We start from the raw sequence: 17,253 nt of genomic DNA, 5'->3' as shown, positions 1-17,253 counted from the left end.
TATCTTAAGTAAACCTTAAATCAAAGGTATTTCCCAATAATGCTTTCTGAAACTCCACCCCAATTAAAACGCAGTAAAAACGCAAGCAGAGCACAGGTCTTAACACTTCAACGAAGCCAAGCTCAGTTGTTTTCATCAGCTAAGTAAATCTAGATCAGAGGGTTTCTACAGAGAAAAGCAGGAAGAAACCTGGAAATCACCACAAAACTCTGCTGAGTAAGGAGGAAAAGCCAGCAGCTGTAAAAAGGAGGCGACAGAATTGAGACTCTTTTCTTGGCACAGGCTAAATTTGAACAGATGAAGGTGGCTAGCTGAATGCCCGTCTGCCTTCAAAGCAAAAATGTGTGAAGATTACGCTTCCGAGGCATCCCCTTCTCCTGTTTTACAGCCTTCAAAATTATCCCCCAGTGCCACCAGTGCCCTCCAAGACACCCCGTTCATTCCCGCAGCATGCAAACGGCACTCAGCGGTAATTACGCCACTGAGCTCAAACACGCATCGAAGAGAGATCTGGGGGATCAGGCTCAATATGCTAAAACACCTCAAAAGTGCTAGATGTCCGATTAAACCCATGCAAGAGGTGGAAGCAAGTAGCAGCCAACTCCCTTGACACCCAACAGCTCCCAGGGTCAACCTCGGGATCAAGCCATACCCGCACAAGAGGGAATGAGCCAAATTCCTTCCAACCCCGATGAGGTATTTAGTGACTCAGGCTATTAATTATGTTTGGAAAAGAATCTTCCAGGACTAGTCTGAGATGTCTGTCTGCAGGAGGTGGGTTCACTGCTCAGGAAGCCAAGTGGGCAATACCAGGATAAACAGTTCAGGACTTGAGCTCGGTGTTTTCACGGGTAATAAATCTCCCTGGCATGGAGCAGGTGAAACGTTCCCTCTCATGGAGCTCATCTCATCCATCTTGCAATCCCATTAGCTCGCAGACGACTTCACGGGCACAACTGAAGCATCCGGCAGTCGCTGCCACCAGGGACCCGTGCTGGAGGAAAGGGGTTTGAGGTCGGGAGCAGTCTCGGCACTTTGTCTTCATATTAATGCTTAAACCTCCCTTTCTCCGCATTGCTGGGGAAAACTTCTCTCGTACAAACAATTTGCACCAAGTTGGAAGTTTGTAAGACTGGATTTGGCGTCACGCTGGCGATTCAAGGCTAAGCACGTCCTCATCTGTCAACCCATCCAGCAGGAAAGCTCCCAGCCACTCCTCTGTAGCAGGAATAACCTCTGCGGTGTCATGGAAACTAATTTCTTTACTTCTCCCTCATTTCAGGAAGGAGAATCCGTACTCCAGGTGATGATTAACCAATGACAGCTTCAACCAAGTGTTTACTGCTAACACAGGTTAAGTCGGCTCCATCTGCAGTGCTGAATGAAGAGAGGAAAGCTGAGCTGAACCCAAATCCTGAACCAGAACATGGAGACGCAGGCTTTGTAGACCAGTTCTAAGCCTCCAACCTCTCGCAAGCTTTACCAGGGCACCAGAAATTAAGGCAGAGTCACAGGTAATCTCAGGATAGTCCTTTTATCTCCACCCACCAAAACATTCACCTTTAAAATGAAAGCATTTTACAAACAATACAATGTCGACACCACTTAGTTTCGCTCCGCATTAAAAGGAAGAATAAAACATCAGGGGGGAATATTACAGTCACATGGAAGTTACGCAGAACCTTAACGGCGTACACTGCAGAAATTAAAACCCCGGAACCAAATTTCTGATGTTTCCAGACAGGCTAAGGGAACAAACCACATCTTTGTTAAATATAGAAAAGTTTAAATTCAGGGGGAAGAGAAGAGGTTTTGTTTGCCAGATTGTGAAGTAGCACTGGTTTGCACACATGCTCAAAAGGAAATTCTCCTAGTACAAAGCCATCTAAAAAACAGAGAACGCACAAAACCTAGCTACTAAAATGAAGATCTGGGTAAAAAAAATTCCTCTATTTTCCCAAAAAATCACTTTACAGGTAAAGGCTTCCACTGCCTAAGTGAGTTTAGTAGAATGAGAACTCAAAACACGTTATGAAATTCACAGATACAGTTATGTTTAAAAAAAAAATCACAACAAAATACGTCAGGTCTTTTACACATCAGCTTCCCCCTCCAGAGTTTACTCCGCATCCTCATCCTCTTGTGCTGCAGCAGCTTCCTCACTTTCTTCCTCCTCATCTTCTACTTCCACGCCTTCTACTGGCTGTTGCTCTTCTTCCTCAGGGAGAGATTCCTCTGCAGGTGGGGAAGTCTGCTCCTCCGTGTTTTCTGCATCCGGCTCCACCTCTGTTTGTGCTTGTGCCTCGATTTCTGTCTCTGTCCCTGTTTCTTCTTGCTCCCCCTCATTTTCAGCACCTTCTGCTTCTGGGTTCTCTTCAGGATCCTTGTTTTCCTCATCTAGATTTTCCTCCTCCGGATTTTCTTCTGGATTTTCCTCTTCCAGATTTTCCTCTTCTGGATTTTCCTCCTCTGGATTTTCTTCTTCTGGATTTTCCTCCTCATCTTTGTTTCCATCTGCTCCTTCTGCTGTTCCTTCCTCTGCATTTCCACTGGCTCCCCCTTCTCCTTCCTCATGCTCTTCTTTTTCTTCTGGGTCATCCGTGAAAGGATTCTCACCCTAAAAACAGAAGACAAACATTCATCTGCTGTGAGTTTATCTCTGGCTGCTTCGAGGAATTCACACCGGCTACGTGCCAGCAAACCCTCCCAGTAATTTTAGAGTAATGGTTGCACTGAAAGCAGTCAAGTGAGCAGCTCCTGAAAGCAGATGCTGCCTCGAGAATTCAAATCAACACTAATATTAGCAGCAACAGCGCAACGGTCAGGCCTGTGGCCAAAGTTTAAGCTGGAGGCCTTGCTCATCCTGCTCGCTCAGGGTTCAGTGTAACATGTGAGGCAGAAGATGACAGATGAAGTCATCTGCACTGTTGAGACTTGATGACCAGCAACCAGGAATCCGACATATTATCAAAAAAACTCCCCAAATCACCTCAAGGTTCAGCTAATAAGCACCTTCATAAGTCGACAGCAGCTACCGTGAAATTCCTACAGCACGGAAGCCTTGCTATCAGCTTGACCCCATGCCAAGCTGCTCCGCAAATACCTACCTTCAGGTACCGCTCCAGTTTCTTACTGATTAGTTTGTTGTTGAGAATACTCCTTGCAACTACTAGCGACGATTTCTTGGACTGCTCCATCATAGCCTGTACGGGAGGACAAAAAACTGCACTTAGACTTTGTTCTTAATTAACTCACGAGGCCAATCATTAGGCACAGCTCAGTGGCGGACAACAGGCTACAGAGCACACTTTGGTATTTGGGTAGGTGGCAACACAGCAATATTTAAGAAATCTGCTATTTTCTGCACATTCCCTAAATTCTGTGCTTCAGAAAGGTGAGTATCAGGCAGCCAAGGAAAAGCCACGTGGGTTGTTTCACACACTTCTACCAGCAGGATCGTTTCATCTTTCAGTCTGAAATTTTGAATTTTGATTTTGCTGAGGTATGGGGAGCAAAGGACGGCTGAACAGCTGAGCGCTGCAGATGGTAATGCAGCCTGCTCAACATCGCCACAGTAACGCGTCAAGATTTACAGTTGTGTGCCGATAGATGTATCTTAGAAAGAGCTGTCGTCTGACAGCCATCACCTCGGATCACTGCTCGTGGGTATAGTAAAGCTTGTAACAACATCATCCTACATGTACGTGGAAGTGGGGGAGTCAGAAAGCTGTTTATTTTGCAAGAAACGGGGCAAGAGACACAAGATCTTGTTTTCAGATCAGCACGAGGCTTTGCCAAAGGTGTTATAATCCCGCTAACATCTTGCTTGCCAGCTTTTGCAAAGGGAAAGTTTCTGGGGACACAAGAACATCAAAATTAACTGCAGACTGTCGAGAGAAGCACTGAAGAGGATGAAGACAAGTTCTCCCTGGTTTCAGGAACCACATGAACTAAACCCATCCAAATTCGTGCTCCTGTTACTGCAGCTGAAGCCTGCAAGACCCGTGAGGCACCAGGCTGCCCACTCACCCTGCGGTTGTGGTTGTGGTCAAGCGACTTCAAGTGTTTCTGGATGATGCCATACTGCATTGGGATGAAGAGGTCACACGCAGCACAGTGAGCCGCCTCCACCTTCTTAATAAAATGCTCCATACCAACATCTGAAAAGGAAGATAAGAACGGTATTAAGTAGAAAATAATCTAGGGATTTGTGCTGTGTTCCAGATTTTACTCCAGCCTGCATTTAGAAACTCAGGTTTTAACCACCACAAACTCGGTTTTAACCACCACAAACTCGGTTTTAACCCTTCCACTGGCATCAAAACAGTCTTCCCAGGGAGCAGGAGAGGAGCCAAGCGGAGTGTGTGTTATATACAGCCAGGTTAACAGAATACCGCTGGCCCAGATACAAGCCTGGCTGCATGCCACAACAATGAGTGACGCGAGCTGCAGCTGCATCAGCACTGCAGGTTTGCAAGAAAAAAAAAATCTCTTCAGCCAGCTAATCATTTAGCTGGTGTCCACAAAGCCAGCTAATAACCTGAAGTGCCTGACGGTGCACTTGAGCAGACAGTAGGTTTTACTCTTCAGCAACACCAGCAGGTTCTTCCCCTCCCGCTTTTTACTACTTTTTACTGTTTTGCTATTTATAGAGTTGACGAGGCAGCCAATACGTTTGACAAAGGAACTCTCGCACGCACACAGGTAGGACCTCTTACCTTGCGTAAGATCTTGGTCCCTGTAAATCTGCTGAATAACCGCGTTAATGTCTTCAATTGCTTTACGACGCTCTTCAGTTTTCCTAGTTTTATTAGCGACATATTCCTGTACGGCAGAATATATCATATTAATCTTTTCCCCCACCACCACTTTTAGGTGCACCTCTCTAGCGTGCTCATCCTAAAGATCCTACAAATCCCACCACACGTTGTCCTGCAGGTAGCACTGCCTTTCAGCACTTAAGTCACCCATTCCGGCCACCAAAATCCATGGTGGGCAAGTACTTTATTTCCTACCAGTCCAACCAGTAAAACCAGAGGTTAAATGACCTCTTCAAAAGAAGAGGGCAGTCAAGGCAGAGCTCTGATGCTTTAGCCCAACTTTACTCCACCTTCTCTAGTGGTTTCCACAACAGTTACTTAGAGAGGCAGTTCAGGAGCTTTACAGCATCTCCAAAATCATAAATAATAATAATAATACAACCCCAAACTCTGAAACCCAGAGGACAGAAACATAACCAGAGGCTCACCTGGAGAAAGTCAGCTGTTTGTTGAGGCAACTTGGTGCCGACAAACTTGAAGTGTTCCTTATGGAATTTACTCTCAAGGTGACTGTTCATCTCGTCATCATAGAAGGTCCGATATTTGCATAACGAACAAACAAACTGGATCCTGTTGAGAGAGTCGGAGGCGAAGGGAAGTGATATTCAAACCAGTCCATTCCAGCTCTACAGGGCACTGCTTTCTCACTGGATCTACTCCCTCACTATGTTTAAGGGGTGGCAGATAAACTCATGAAGTCTCCAACCCTTTAAACATTTACAGGATGTTTCCCAGAGGCTTTCCCATTTCTATTTATCTTTTAAGCATGGATGGCAAGAAGACTAGCAGGAGAGCAAAGCAGTTTCTACAAGGAACAGACAAAACACTGGAACAACTGGAAACAAAAGGATGGACCCTGGCTGCAAGTACTATGGTCCCAGAGAAGAAAGCGACATCACTAAAAAAAACCAAAATAAAATAGGAGATGTTACCTTTCTACCATGCGATCCCGATGCCTCTTCTTTTGTCTCTCTTGAGTTTTCTTGCCCGCCTGCAATTTGCGTTTGATTTGACTGATCTCTTCTTGAATTGTTAAAGCACCTAAGTGTTTAAAGCAGGTTGTATTTCAGGGCACTACTTGAGGACACCACCTGATTAAAGAGAATTTCCCTAGACAAGTTTAGTCGTCAGCCCGACCAACCCACACAATCGAGAAACACCGTAGAGTCGAGAAGCTGCTCCCACCAGCCAACTACAGATAAACCTCTGGTTTATACAACAGTGCTGCCCCCCCCCCCCCCCCCCAATTAGCTTTTTCCAAAAAAAAGCTGCACTGGGACAAGCTTGGCAGGTGGGGGGCAGAGGGGAGAACCACAGCAGAAAGATTCCAACGTGGTTTCCCAGCCCTTTATTTTAATTACTGTTTGCTACTACTAGTTTTATGAGATTTTAAGTATTAATTAGTTACAGGATTTTTTTTTTTTTTTTTTTAGTACCACCTGCTCAGATTTGTTCAGCCCCAAAGTGAACACTGGCAATGCAATAAAGCTTGGGTAAGGGGGATGAATTTACACCACTTTGGGGACAGAAAAGCTGCTTCTCTGTCCGCCCGCCCTGGCATACGCATGGGCACGTCCCAGGCTCAAATTTACGCTGCCCACTGGCAGGACGGGCGGCAAGGACCCCCCCACGCATCTTGCCAGGAGGTTTCCTTCCAGCCCTCCTGCTTCTCTCAGCTCCCTTTGGGTATCGCAGTGCTTCTCCGACCGGCCCTGTCTCTCCAAGCCAGGAAGCTCCATCCCGTTTCACAGCCCAAACAACTTAACCAAAGTCAAGTCTAGGGCACAGCGGGAAATTAAATCTGGTTCCCTAAGCCCCAGGCTAGCAGCTTCACCAACCTACCTTGACCAAGGGATCCAGCTCCTCCCTAGCAGGGCTTTTACAGCACTTCCTTATCCCTGAGCAGACACAAAGGATGGGATTCATCTGACTAAATGCAGACATTACAGCTGAGCTAGTCCCCTGTCCCCCCGTCAGCGGAGATCTGACAGGTCTCATCCTGAAGAGCAAATGAATTGGTGCCCTGGGAAGGGCCCTCCCCGTATTTCTCCGCCTGGCTATGGCGTTGCAATCCCACCAGAGCCTCACACACAAGAGCCTTGACTGCTCTCGCTCGTAGGACCCCACCTCTGATGGCTATCGCAGCACCAGACCAGCGTCCCCAGGGGACTTGTGGACACGCGCAGAAGCCAAATTGCCCTTCAGCGAGAAGGTGCAGAGGTTTAGCTCAGGTCACCAAGACGCAACGGACCAGAAGGGACAGCGAAGCCACAAGGCAAATGGACTCTTAAGAACCGAAGGAGCCTAAATAAACCCATCGGATTTAATTGGAAATATCTCTTCTGGCCAGGTCGGAGCACTCGACTGGAGGGGGGTTGTGCTCTGCGCAGAGCTTCGGAGCGCAAACGAGCCGTCGTGCACACCAACTCACCTTTCTCTGAATCTTTTCCTTCTTCATCTTCCCCTTCCTAAAAATGCAACGTTGCGAAGTTAAAACCGTCTAGCAAAAGCGAACGTCTGGAGGCTGGTTTGACACCTTCACCAGCCTGCTGCCTCTCAAACCCTCCCCAGGCACTCAAAGCACCGCACGGAGAAGCGACATCTCCATCGGATCTGGCTGCTCCACGCTCCCTTAGTGCGGGGAAATCCAGCATAGCACCTGCTCGCTCGGCAGGAGATGTTTCTACAACACCTGCAGGTCTTATACGCGAGAGACCTCCCCCCACCAAGCTGAAGGGCACCGGCAGACGGGTGCCTTCAGTCCCCATCTAGAGCGAGGCAACATAATCCCACACTTGCGGATTCTCCACGTTGCAGGCAATTGATTTGGGGGTTTTCCTTACTTAAAGCTCTTTGTGTACGGGTGTTTTACTGCGTTTTGACACCGTAAAGTGTCTCGCAGTGATGTTGCGGCTGGTGGCTGTAGCTGGGAAGCCCCCGTAATGTCCATGTGTCCCTTGGTGGAGCATTTTGCTTCCATCCACTCCCCCCAACTTGTCCAAGCCTCCACCACCTGGCTTGGTGTGGGAGTAACATGGGAGTCCAGGATTATCCCCTCACCAACCAGAACTACAGCTTTTAATCACAATAAAGTAGTTTCCAAGAGTAACTTACACCTCTGGAGCCCTCCTTCTCCTCTTTTTCTCCTGATTCTCCTTCTGTTCCCTCCTCTGAAAGAAACAGCACAGTCAGCATAAAGAGAGGTTACCCAGATCAACACCAACAATTTTGCCACCACGTTAAACGTGTGGCAAAGCACGACAGCTCTGCCGAAAATAAAGACAGTGGCAGCTTTATATCGCTCCCGAGCATGTCGCAAAGCTGCTCCACTCTTACCGTTGTCAGAGTCGGAGTTATCGGAGCCGTCTGTCTTTGCTGCCTTGCTGTCGGGTTCATCGGAGCTGTTTGTTTGCTTCCGCTTCTTCGCGGTGGGATCTTTTTTGATTTTCTTTTTCTGGGGCTGCGAGAGAAAAGAAAGGTTAATCCCTGCAACACAAGCAGGTGCCCTCTGCAGCCAGCAATGTCTTATTTTACTCATTTTTAGTGAGTTAAGCTTCCTGCATTGAGTTTCTGACAGGCAGAGTTGATCAGGAAGGACATAATCCACCACACCTCTATCCCGTAATATAGAAGATTAAGCCACGAAGGGCTGCAATATTCTCCTACCCTCAGAAAACAAAGTTTTTAGGATTAAAACATCTCATGTATCAATACTGCTCTCCTCCTCAGTTTGCTTAGGAGAAAACATACTACCGAGCCAGTAACATGCAGAATTATACATTATCGCTTCCCAGAGAGTATTTTGGAGCCCTTTGCTACAGGACATGTGGGTCTGTTGGGAAATAAAGTCTCTCATTCGAGCCAAGCAGGTGGGAGGATATCGCACAAGTACTTACTTTAAAATCCGAGTCCCACATTTTCCAGTTTCTCCTCATCCGTTGTTTCATCATTCCTCCTCCGTAACGCATATTTCCCGAGAAACCTCGCATTCCCTGGAACATGCTGAGTTCTGGGATAATGTTGTGGGAGAAGAGGGAAGGAAGCCTGGAGGATCCGTGGGGACCGAGACCTCGTGATCCCATTGATTGCGGAGGCTCGTTCCACTGTCCGCCCATGCGCCCAGGATAGGAAGACGCCATGGGTCTGTTATTGCGTCCGTCTCTACCCCAGTTCTGACCCCGTTGACCAAAGTTATCCCGTGCTCTGTTCTGGTATTGATCCCGGCGGTTCCCATAGAAGTTGTCATAGTGACCTTCATAGGCGTTATCGTTGTCGTGTTCAGACTCGTTGTAATCGTAGCTAGATCGGTACATGTCACGGTCATTCATCGAAGACCTCGAGTCGTAGGATTCGTATGAGTCGTACCTGCAAGAGATGCGTCAGTGAGACACCACTGAGAAACGGTAGCAGAGGTGAAGCAAACAAAACCCTTCCAAACAGATTTTTAAGTTTATTTTTCAATCAGCAGATGTGTCACTCAACATGGGACATATTTCACTGCGGAGCGGGACAAGACATGGACCAGCAGGAGCTGGTGACAGAGCTTCAAGGTTTCAGTCCCGCTGGTGGAAGAACCAGAGACCTTTAGACACAGGAAAACCCTGATGCCAGGGAGCCCCTTGAACCATCTGTTTCTTCCAGAATTACCAGAATATTTTAAATGAATAAAAAAAACCAAGCACATTGAGCAAAGGTTCCTTCACCAGCTGAGGTGGGGGCTTATCACTTTGTCCCCACTCCCAAATATTGGGCTCAAAAAGAACTTTAGGAGCAGCTGAAGAGAACCAAGAGCTGCTCATTGTCACAGCAAGTTTCACCTTATCCAGAAATACTTCCCGGAACACTGAGATTTGCTACTCAAGGAACACCTTGGCACAATCAAAGACCTATTCCAGATCCACCCTTCCTCACTCCCCATATGCAATCCATCCATTAACGACCTGTTGTCCCCAGCTGGAAAGCCAACATATGCCCCACCTATTTTAAAACCTTTTTTCCTCCTAAAAATGAGGCCACAGAGGATTTTTAGCTTTACATTCTGCAATACTAAAATGCTTCGTACTGGAATTTAAGGCTTTGTGTGCTTGCCAGCAGCACTCTGACCAACAAGGCAGGCGAGGAAGAAACCTGCTGCATGAGAAAAGATTGTGATGCTGAACTAACGAGCCTCGTCAAAGCATGACCTCCTTGCCACTGCACTTTACAGCAAGGCCTTGAAACCACAGAGATCAGAATCAGCAGGGGGAAAAAATGTTATCATGGCTCCAAGGTCAGAAGAAAGTCACCCCGCTGATAAAAGGAGAGATGTTGGGGCTACAAAATCAGACCAGGCACCAATGGAGGAACTGCCAGTGTCCGATTACACGTAAGCCAGAGCAGCTGGAGGGTGAGCAGCTCCTTTTCTGCTCCGTTATAGCCCAGAGCTGATATTCTCCAAGTGATTTATCTTTCCCTTACTGTGTTTCTCATTATTTCCTGCACAGAGCAAGAAATTTTTAGCTTTTTAATAAAACCTATCCCATCCCAACTGGTGCGGCAGTGCCAAGTCAGTGGAAACACGCCGCCGGCAGGAGCATGCCTGCAAGCAGGCGACCGCTGGTGCACGAGATCGAAGTGGAGAAGCCCAAAATGATGTCTGAAGGGACAAGAGTCCAGGGAATGATTTGGCAAACCCTTTCCAGCACAGTTAAACCGAGCAAGTGACCAAAACAAATCGATTTGATATAGTAGTACGGACGTATCATTTCTTAAGAGAGTTACTGTTTTGGAATTGTAAGAGTGGAGTAGAAGACAGTCACTTCACATTTATTAATATTTACTCCTGAATTTTACTTTGTCTAACATAGCTTTACTTATTTAAGGCATTAAAAACCTGGAGTAAGTAGTCGCCCTGCAGAAATACCAAGTCCTCGCTCAAAACTCACAGTGTGTGTTAGTAAGTAAGAAGTCTTTAGGGAAAGAATCCTATTTATTAGTACTTAAACATTAACACAGATCAGCAAGGAGCTGACTACATCGTAGAGCTGAGCATCTACTGCGACACTGGCTACAAAAACCTCACTGCAGCAGCAGAGGTTAATCTATTAATCAAAATTAGTAATTTAAATTCAGATTTAAGCATGAAATAGTGCCTTATTTTCCTTAGCACTGCTCTAGAAGTACATAAGCAAGCTCGTGAGAACATTGCTTATAATTATCATTTCACTGAAGAACCCAAATTTCAGCCACTGCTGGAAAAGCTGCACTGTAAGCCCCAAATGTGGAATTTTTTTGCCAGACACGGATGAAAACTTAGTATAAAATCCTATTTTACAGTTACAGCAGGCGAGAGGAGGATGGCTGAGCCAGCTATGGACGCTCACTTGAGTCACAACACCAGAAAAGGTAAGAATGAGACCAGCAAGGAACAAACGGAGCAGCAACGACTCTTAACGAGCAGCAGATCGTTACAGCATCTCCTCGCCTCGTGCCCTGCACTCACCTGTCTCCACCAGATCCGTAGTGCCCTCCTTGCATCGTGTCCGTATCCATGTGCGACACCATGTCTAAGCGCTGGTTCATTTTCGCAATGACGGCGTCAGCGTTGCTGCCGCCCGAACCGTCGGGGTTCATGTCAACGTCCGAATTGGCCATTTCCCAGGAGTTCGAAGTGGCCATGCCATATCCGTAATTACCCGAGTTATCCTGGCCGTATCCATAGCCGTAACTGTATCCCTCATAACCTGGAACAACAAAAATAAGACCTGGATTTATTTCCAGTTATCCAGGTTCGCAAATATTTTAATTTGAATTAAGATGCCCCAAGCAAGCATCACAGGGAGTTAAAAAAAACACGAACAAACAAAAAAAACCAACTCAACTTTCTATCTAAGTCACCTATAAACTTTGAACTGTTGAGCTCATAAAGGTTTAAGGGAACAATTCGCTTGCCCAAGTCCCATAAAACACAGCCACAGCCTATAGCTTCCTCCGTCTAACCTGCTCAGGAGAGGAATAAACATGACCAAGGCAGAGCCTCCATAAAAACCTGTTTTGAGGTAACACAGAGAACGCGAAGAACCATTTTAAGCCGGTTTTTAGTTTGATACAAAGCTGTTGGTAGCCAGACGAATGCAGCTAGGACATACCTTTGCCAGAACCTATTAAACTGCTTTATAACCCCTTAAATCCAAAAGGATGACGCTATAGCGCGTACCTGCCCTCACCAAAGACAGTACAGCCGAGCACTGAAAGCAAAAACACTTTCGGCCTAGCGTTTTCCAAACATTTTCTATCAGAAAGCGACAGAGAGACTTCTCCTCTTGCTAAAGAAGCCAAAACTGTTATAAACCAAAAAAAAAACCCAGTGTAAGAATAACACACAAAGCCAATTAAAAGCCTGTTGAGGCTTAAAATTTAGGTTTTTCTTTCCCCGGCCCTTTTGTTTGGCTGCTGGCATGCGTGGAGAGGGAGTTTGTATTTCTGCTGTCTCCCCAAGCCTCGATTTACATCATCACCTACACTGACTTCATTCAGGTTTTCCAAGTGGCAGAAAGGGGTTTTTTTGGGGGGTGGAAAACAACCCCCAAACCCAAATATTCCGCCTAGAACAGTTTTCCTGTGCAACCAGGAACAGCAACAAAGTTCTCTGTTGGCTTCAACGTGGATTTTTAAAATAAAGAAGAAAAATGTCACAGAGGTGGAACAGTAAGAGACTACACGGGGTCTGTGCTGCGGCGGGGACGGCGCTTGTTCATCACCGACCTCGGCGCGTCTCCCTCAGGCTCAGGAAACAGATCTGAAGTGGAAGGTAATAAACCATTACTCCAGTTTTTACTGTACTTGCCTCTGTTCGTCCCAGAGTTCCAGTCTCCATAACCTAGAAAAGGGCAAAAAGCAATTAGAGACGAGTTGATTGTTAGAGTGGCAGTTGCGGCCGAAGACATTCTCATTACCCAGCGTCAAAATGGAGCCACGCCCCCAATAATCCACAAGTCTTGCACCAAATATTGAAGAAATCAGACCTTAACGTCGCCCCAGCAATGACGTCCCCACAAGAAGAACATCCTTTGCCCCTCTTACAGAAAATCCAGGGTTTAATTTCAAGCTGAGCTCTTGGTAACGATTTCCACGACCAAGTATTTTGGGAGCGGAGGCGAAGCGTTTGAGAAAGCTAGAGGGGTCTCGCACAGAATAAACCCCGCTCCCATTAACGCCTAAAAAGAGAGGACCTGGGACACATCGGGAAGTTTTAATCCCATCGTTCGCCAACCTGCAGCCTCCCAGGACTGACATTCAGACGCCCTTTGAGGCAAAACGTATCTCGACGGCATCTCTGCACTTTGCCCTTGCAGGAAATCAGCTGGAAGATGGGAAGATACTGGGATGGAAAGACACGGTCTGGACACCGACATCCCGTGCTCCCCAGTCAAGAAACCGTTAGCCCAATGTTAATTTTCAAAGCAATTACACCCTCATTAACCAGGGTACGTATGCACACGGCTCTGCTTCGCACGAAGCTACACGCGTGCTGTGGGAAAGCAATGTTACCTTGTAGGTTGTCATTGTGATTTCCCCCTTAATTAGAAACTCCCCTTCCCAGAAGGCAGCTAATTTATTAATTTTCTTTTTCTTTTCCTCCCCCCCGGTGTCACCGTTACAACCTGAGCCACTTCCACCCAAAACAGTTGACACTGAATAAAGCAGCAAATCGCTTCCTACACCCACCGTACTCCACAGGTGAGCAGAGATGCCGCTCTAGGAGCCAGCAGAGGTCTCAAAACGTCAAGATTAAAAGGAGAAAAAGGCAAAATTGCCACTAAATCAGGCGAGGAGGAGAGTTACAGCCGTGACCTGAGCGAGGATGAGGAATTCCTGTCCAGCCACCACCACCAGGCAGAAATCAGAGGGAACCTCATTAAGCTTGATTAAAAAATAAATCAATTTTCTGTCAGAAGGAAGAGCCTGGCTCACTCGCCTTCTCTGCCAGGGAGAGGCTGGCGGCTCCCCCTGCCCCCGGCCTGAGGGTACCCGGGGAGCACCGGACCGGAATCCCGGGGGTGAGAACCCGACGGACCGAGGCGGCAGAACCAACCTCCCGGCCCTGAAGCCCCGCTGACAGGGGAACGGGACGAGGCCGGGCGAGGCGGCAGCGCCCGTCACCCCTCAAGGGGCCCGGTCGTCCCGCAGAGCTCCGGCCTCTCCCCGTCCCCGGCCTCACCACCACCCCCGAGACCCGGCGGGGACCGCGGCAGAGCCCTCGACCGCGTCCCGGTTCCCCGGCGGGGGCCGCCCCCGCCGCCATCTTGCGCCGCCGCCCCTCACCTGAGTAACTCATGATGGCGGCGCCGCCGCCCGCCGCCGCCTCCTCCTGCGCGAGACGGTAACGGCGGCGCGCGAGCCCCGCCCCCCCCGCCCCATTGGTCGCGCCGCTCCGCCTGCCCCGCTCTCATTGGTCGGCGATCCACCCCCCCACCCCCCCTCCCCGCGCCCGGCAGCCGTTGGTTCAACCTCCCCGCGTGATCGGCGGTTCCCATTGGCGGCCGGCGGATGCCGCTCACCGCCTCCCGCGCGTTCCCATTGGGCGGCCCTCGAGGCGGTTGGCGGGCGCAGGTGTCAATCGCGGCGCGGCGGGCTCCTCGCTCAATGGAACCGGCAAGGCCGAGGACTGATTGGTCGGCGCCGCTGTCGCCTCGCGAGGAGGCGTGACCGCTACCGCTCTCTTCTCTCACTGGTCAGCTAGGGGGCGGGATAATCCTGCTTCCGCCAATAGCGCGGTAGACCCGCCTGGGGCCGCTAACCCCGCCCCCACACCGGCTGCGCCGCGCCTCGCCCCGCCCCTCCAGCCCGCGGCGCCTGCTGCTATTGGCTGCTTTCAGGGGGGCGGGGCCTCGTGTGCACACGCGTGTCTCACACGCGCGGGGCAGCTTGACCCCCCCCCCGGCGGATCACGTGGGTCTGCCCCCCCAGGTGTGTCCCCGTCGGGGGGCGGGACTAGAGGGGACCCCCCGACTCGTGTGACTGCTGTGGGTGTGGCCGTCATGGGGTGCTGGGCGGTGACCTGGGTGTGGCCTCAGCCTGACCCCAGTGACCCCAATTCCCAGGGGTCGAGGTCACGTCCTGACCCCAGTGACCCAGGACACGACCTCAGCCTGACCCCAGCATCCCCAGTTCCCAGGGGTCAAGGTCACATCCTGACCACCCCCCACCTTAAACCTCCCTAGGGAGCCCTAAAACCACCCCACCCCCCCCCAAAATCACACCACACACCCCCCATCCCGACATTCCGGGTATCCAGAGACTCTGCTCTCCCCCCCAGCTTCATTTCCAGAAGAATTTAATCCATCGTCCCATATTCCCGGGTACAAGAATCACCAGAATATGCCCCCAAAAAATTGGAAATAAAAAAAAAAAAAAAAAAAGAAAAAAAAGAAACAGAAAAAATATTTATCCATTAAAATTCCTTCCGAAATTCGGAAGTTTCGGGATTTCCAAATAAAAATGAATATTCCTTATTTCTACACAAATCTAGAGTTTAAAAAAGGTGGAAGGGCTATGGAGCTAGACGAGGAAAAAAACAGGAAAAATAAAGAAGTAATAAAAGCAATGGTGAAAATGGGGGGAAAAGGGGGGGGGGCTGAGCCGAATCCTCCCGCCACCGCGGCCAATTCCAATGGGAATATCGGGAATTCCCTGGGGATTTTTCCAGTTCCCACTGGAGTTTCTTCTCTTCGGTGGGTCTCACCCGCTGCTCCACTCCGGTGAAATTAAAGGGGGGGGCGAGAAACAGTATGAATCCCGCTTTTTTTGGGGGTGGGGTAATTTTTTTTGCTGCGGTGGAAAAGTGGGAGGGTAGCAGCGGCGTTTTGGGGGGGATTTTTTGGTGTGGGAAAAGGGGATTTTGGGCAACATGCAACCTCAGAACCGAGGGATTCCGATATCTATGCAAGACTAAATTTCATCGTCGCCTATGGAAAGAAAAAAAAAAAAAAAAAAAAAACCCAAAAAATCGAATATACATTAACTCTAAGGGTCATATACAAAATCCACAGCATTTTCCGGGAACGCAGCTGCTTCCCGAAATTCCCCTCCGGCCCGGCTCCATCCCAAATCGCCGCCGGTAATGGCGACACCGTTTGTTCTTTGGGTTAAAAAAAAAAAAAAAAAAAAAAGAAACAAAAAAAAAAAAGGATTTTGGAAAGCGAGAAGGCGGGAAAAATCTATGCCCCCCCCCTCCCCATTCCGTGCCGGGACTGGCATCAAGTCGTTCCCTCCCCGATCAGGTGCCGGATCCCGGTTGCTGCGTGTCTCCCGTGGGATCAGCCAAGGGTTTGTCTTGATCCATGTAGTGCTTGTGGCGGGGGTTGTGTGTGTTGTGTGTGTCCCCCCCCCGCGCCTAGCTCATCCCTGGAAAATGGGGGGAAAAGCTCCAGAGGGGCAAAGGCAGCGATTGATCCCACCCTCCCCCCTTCCCAAAAAAAATAAAAAATAAGGAATTGTGGATATGGGAAGGCGAGGAGGGGGGCGGGGAGGAGGGCAGCGGGGGGGTAAGGATGTTCCGGCACCATCCGCGGTCGCTTCCCCGTGCCGGCTCCGTCATGGTGAAAGAGCCAGGGATTTGGGTTCCCGTTACTGAGCCTCGGCGAGGGTGGGGGGTTCGGGTGGGGGGGGAGCTTCGCCCCGTAAAGGATCCGCTTTGGAGAAATTCATTTCCAGGATGTGTCGTTGGAGATGCCGTACCCATTCCTCCTGGATGGAGAGGGGACCTTGGAATTCCACCTCGCAGAACCTACGGAGGACACGGCATCAGCTTGGGAATTGTGGTTTTGCCACCAAAAAAAAAAAAAAAAAAAGGGGGATCCACGCCGCAGAGCAAGGAAAGGCAACACTTCCAGCTAGGAAAGAGAATCCCTACGGACACAGAATGAACCCCCGCACTTTCCCGAGGTGACGTACCTGCATTTGAGGGTGTAGATGTTCCCCACGAATTTCACCAGGGAGGTTTGCGGCGGGCGAGGGACCAGGGAAGGCACCGGCCTCATCCGCGGCGGCGGCTGCCGCGTCTCCTCCATTTTCTGCTGGAATTCAGTCCCTTCTTCTTCCCGGTGGAGGGGGTTGTCCAGGGGTCTCGCTTGCCTCCGTTCAAACTCTGGGATGGGAGAAACGGGAAGGGTTAGGTTGAGGTTTGGGGGATATGGAAGGCAGCATGGCATCGCCGGCACGGCACCGCCGCTCTTGCTTTCGGCTCCCCGATGCGAGGAGCAGCCCCGACTCATCATGGGGAACAGGGTCCCTGGGAGGAAGAGGAAGAGGAGGAGGAGGGGTGGGGTCTCAGCGAAAGAACCCCCCTTCCGGCGCTGCCGGGAATGGGCAGAGGGGACAGGGCAGGGTTTTTTCCCCCGGTGCTCCGCCGGTGCCGGAGACCCCCTCTGCCCTCTCCCGGCTGGCTTCTCCC

At 49.5% G+C, this 17,253-nt stretch overlaps 2 protein-coding genes across 7 annotated transcripts in view; both read right to left on the bottom strand.

Annotated features, from left to right (window-relative positions):
- Positions 1 to 1,515: 1,515 nt before the first annotated feature.
- AKAP8L (A-kinase anchoring protein 8 like) lies at positions 1,516 to 14,219 on the bottom strand. 3 transcript variants are annotated; one of them, XM_069797589.1, is made up of 14 exons: positions 14,124 to 14,187; positions 12,564 to 12,678; positions 11,302 to 11,542; positions 8,717 to 9,185; positions 8,157 to 8,280; positions 7,935 to 7,990; positions 7,252 to 7,288; positions 5,753 to 5,861; positions 5,249 to 5,390; positions 4,719 to 4,824; positions 4,030 to 4,160; positions 3,108 to 3,203; positions 2,444 to 2,617; positions 1,516 to 2,386 (listed from the first exon to the last, which is right to left on the bottom strand). In XM_069797589.1, the coding sequence occupies exons 2-14, from the start codon at positions 12,673 to 12,675 to the stop codon at positions 2,120 to 2,122; spliced, it is 2,064 nt and encodes a 687-aa protein (XP_069653690.1). In that variant the 5' UTR covers positions 12,676 to 12,678; positions 14,124 to 14,187; the 3' UTR covers positions 1,516 to 2,119. The 3 variants fall into 3 exon arrangements, with proteins under 3 accessions (XP_069653690.1, XP_069653691.1, XP_069653689.1); XM_069797590.1 differs by having other exon boundaries at positions 1,516 to 2,617; positions 12,646 to 12,678; positions 14,124 to 14,219; XM_069797588.1 differs by having other exon boundaries at positions 1,516 to 2,617; positions 14,124 to 14,182.
- A 1,357-nt stretch (positions 14,220 to 15,576) lies between these two features.
- The window catches only part of WIZ (WIZ zinc finger), a 58,359-nt gene continuing 56,682 nt past the window's right edge, over positions 15,577 to 17,253 (bottom strand). For all 4 annotated transcript variants that reach the window (XM_069797568.1, XM_069797566.1, XM_069797567.1 and 1 more), the window contains 2 exons: positions 16,755 to 16,947; positions 15,577 to 16,587 (listed from right to left, as the gene is read on the bottom strand). In XM_069797568.1, the coding sequence (XP_069653669.1) occupies positions 16,428 to 16,587; positions 16,755 to 16,947 (353 nt within the window). In that variant the 3' untranslated portion in view covers positions 15,577 to 16,427. The remainder of the gene's footprint in view (positions 16,588 to 16,754; positions 16,948 to 17,253) is intronic.

Source organism: Haliaeetus albicilla, chromosome 11, assembly GCF_947461875.1.
Source record: "Haliaeetus albicilla chromosome 11, bHalAlb1.1, whole genome shotgun sequence".
NCBI classification, from domain to species: Eukaryota; Metazoa; Chordata; class Aves; order Accipitriformes; family Accipitridae; genus Haliaeetus; species Haliaeetus albicilla.
The sequence above is the reverse complement of the archived record's forward strand: the minus strand, read 5'-3'. Positions and strand labels throughout refer to the sequence as shown.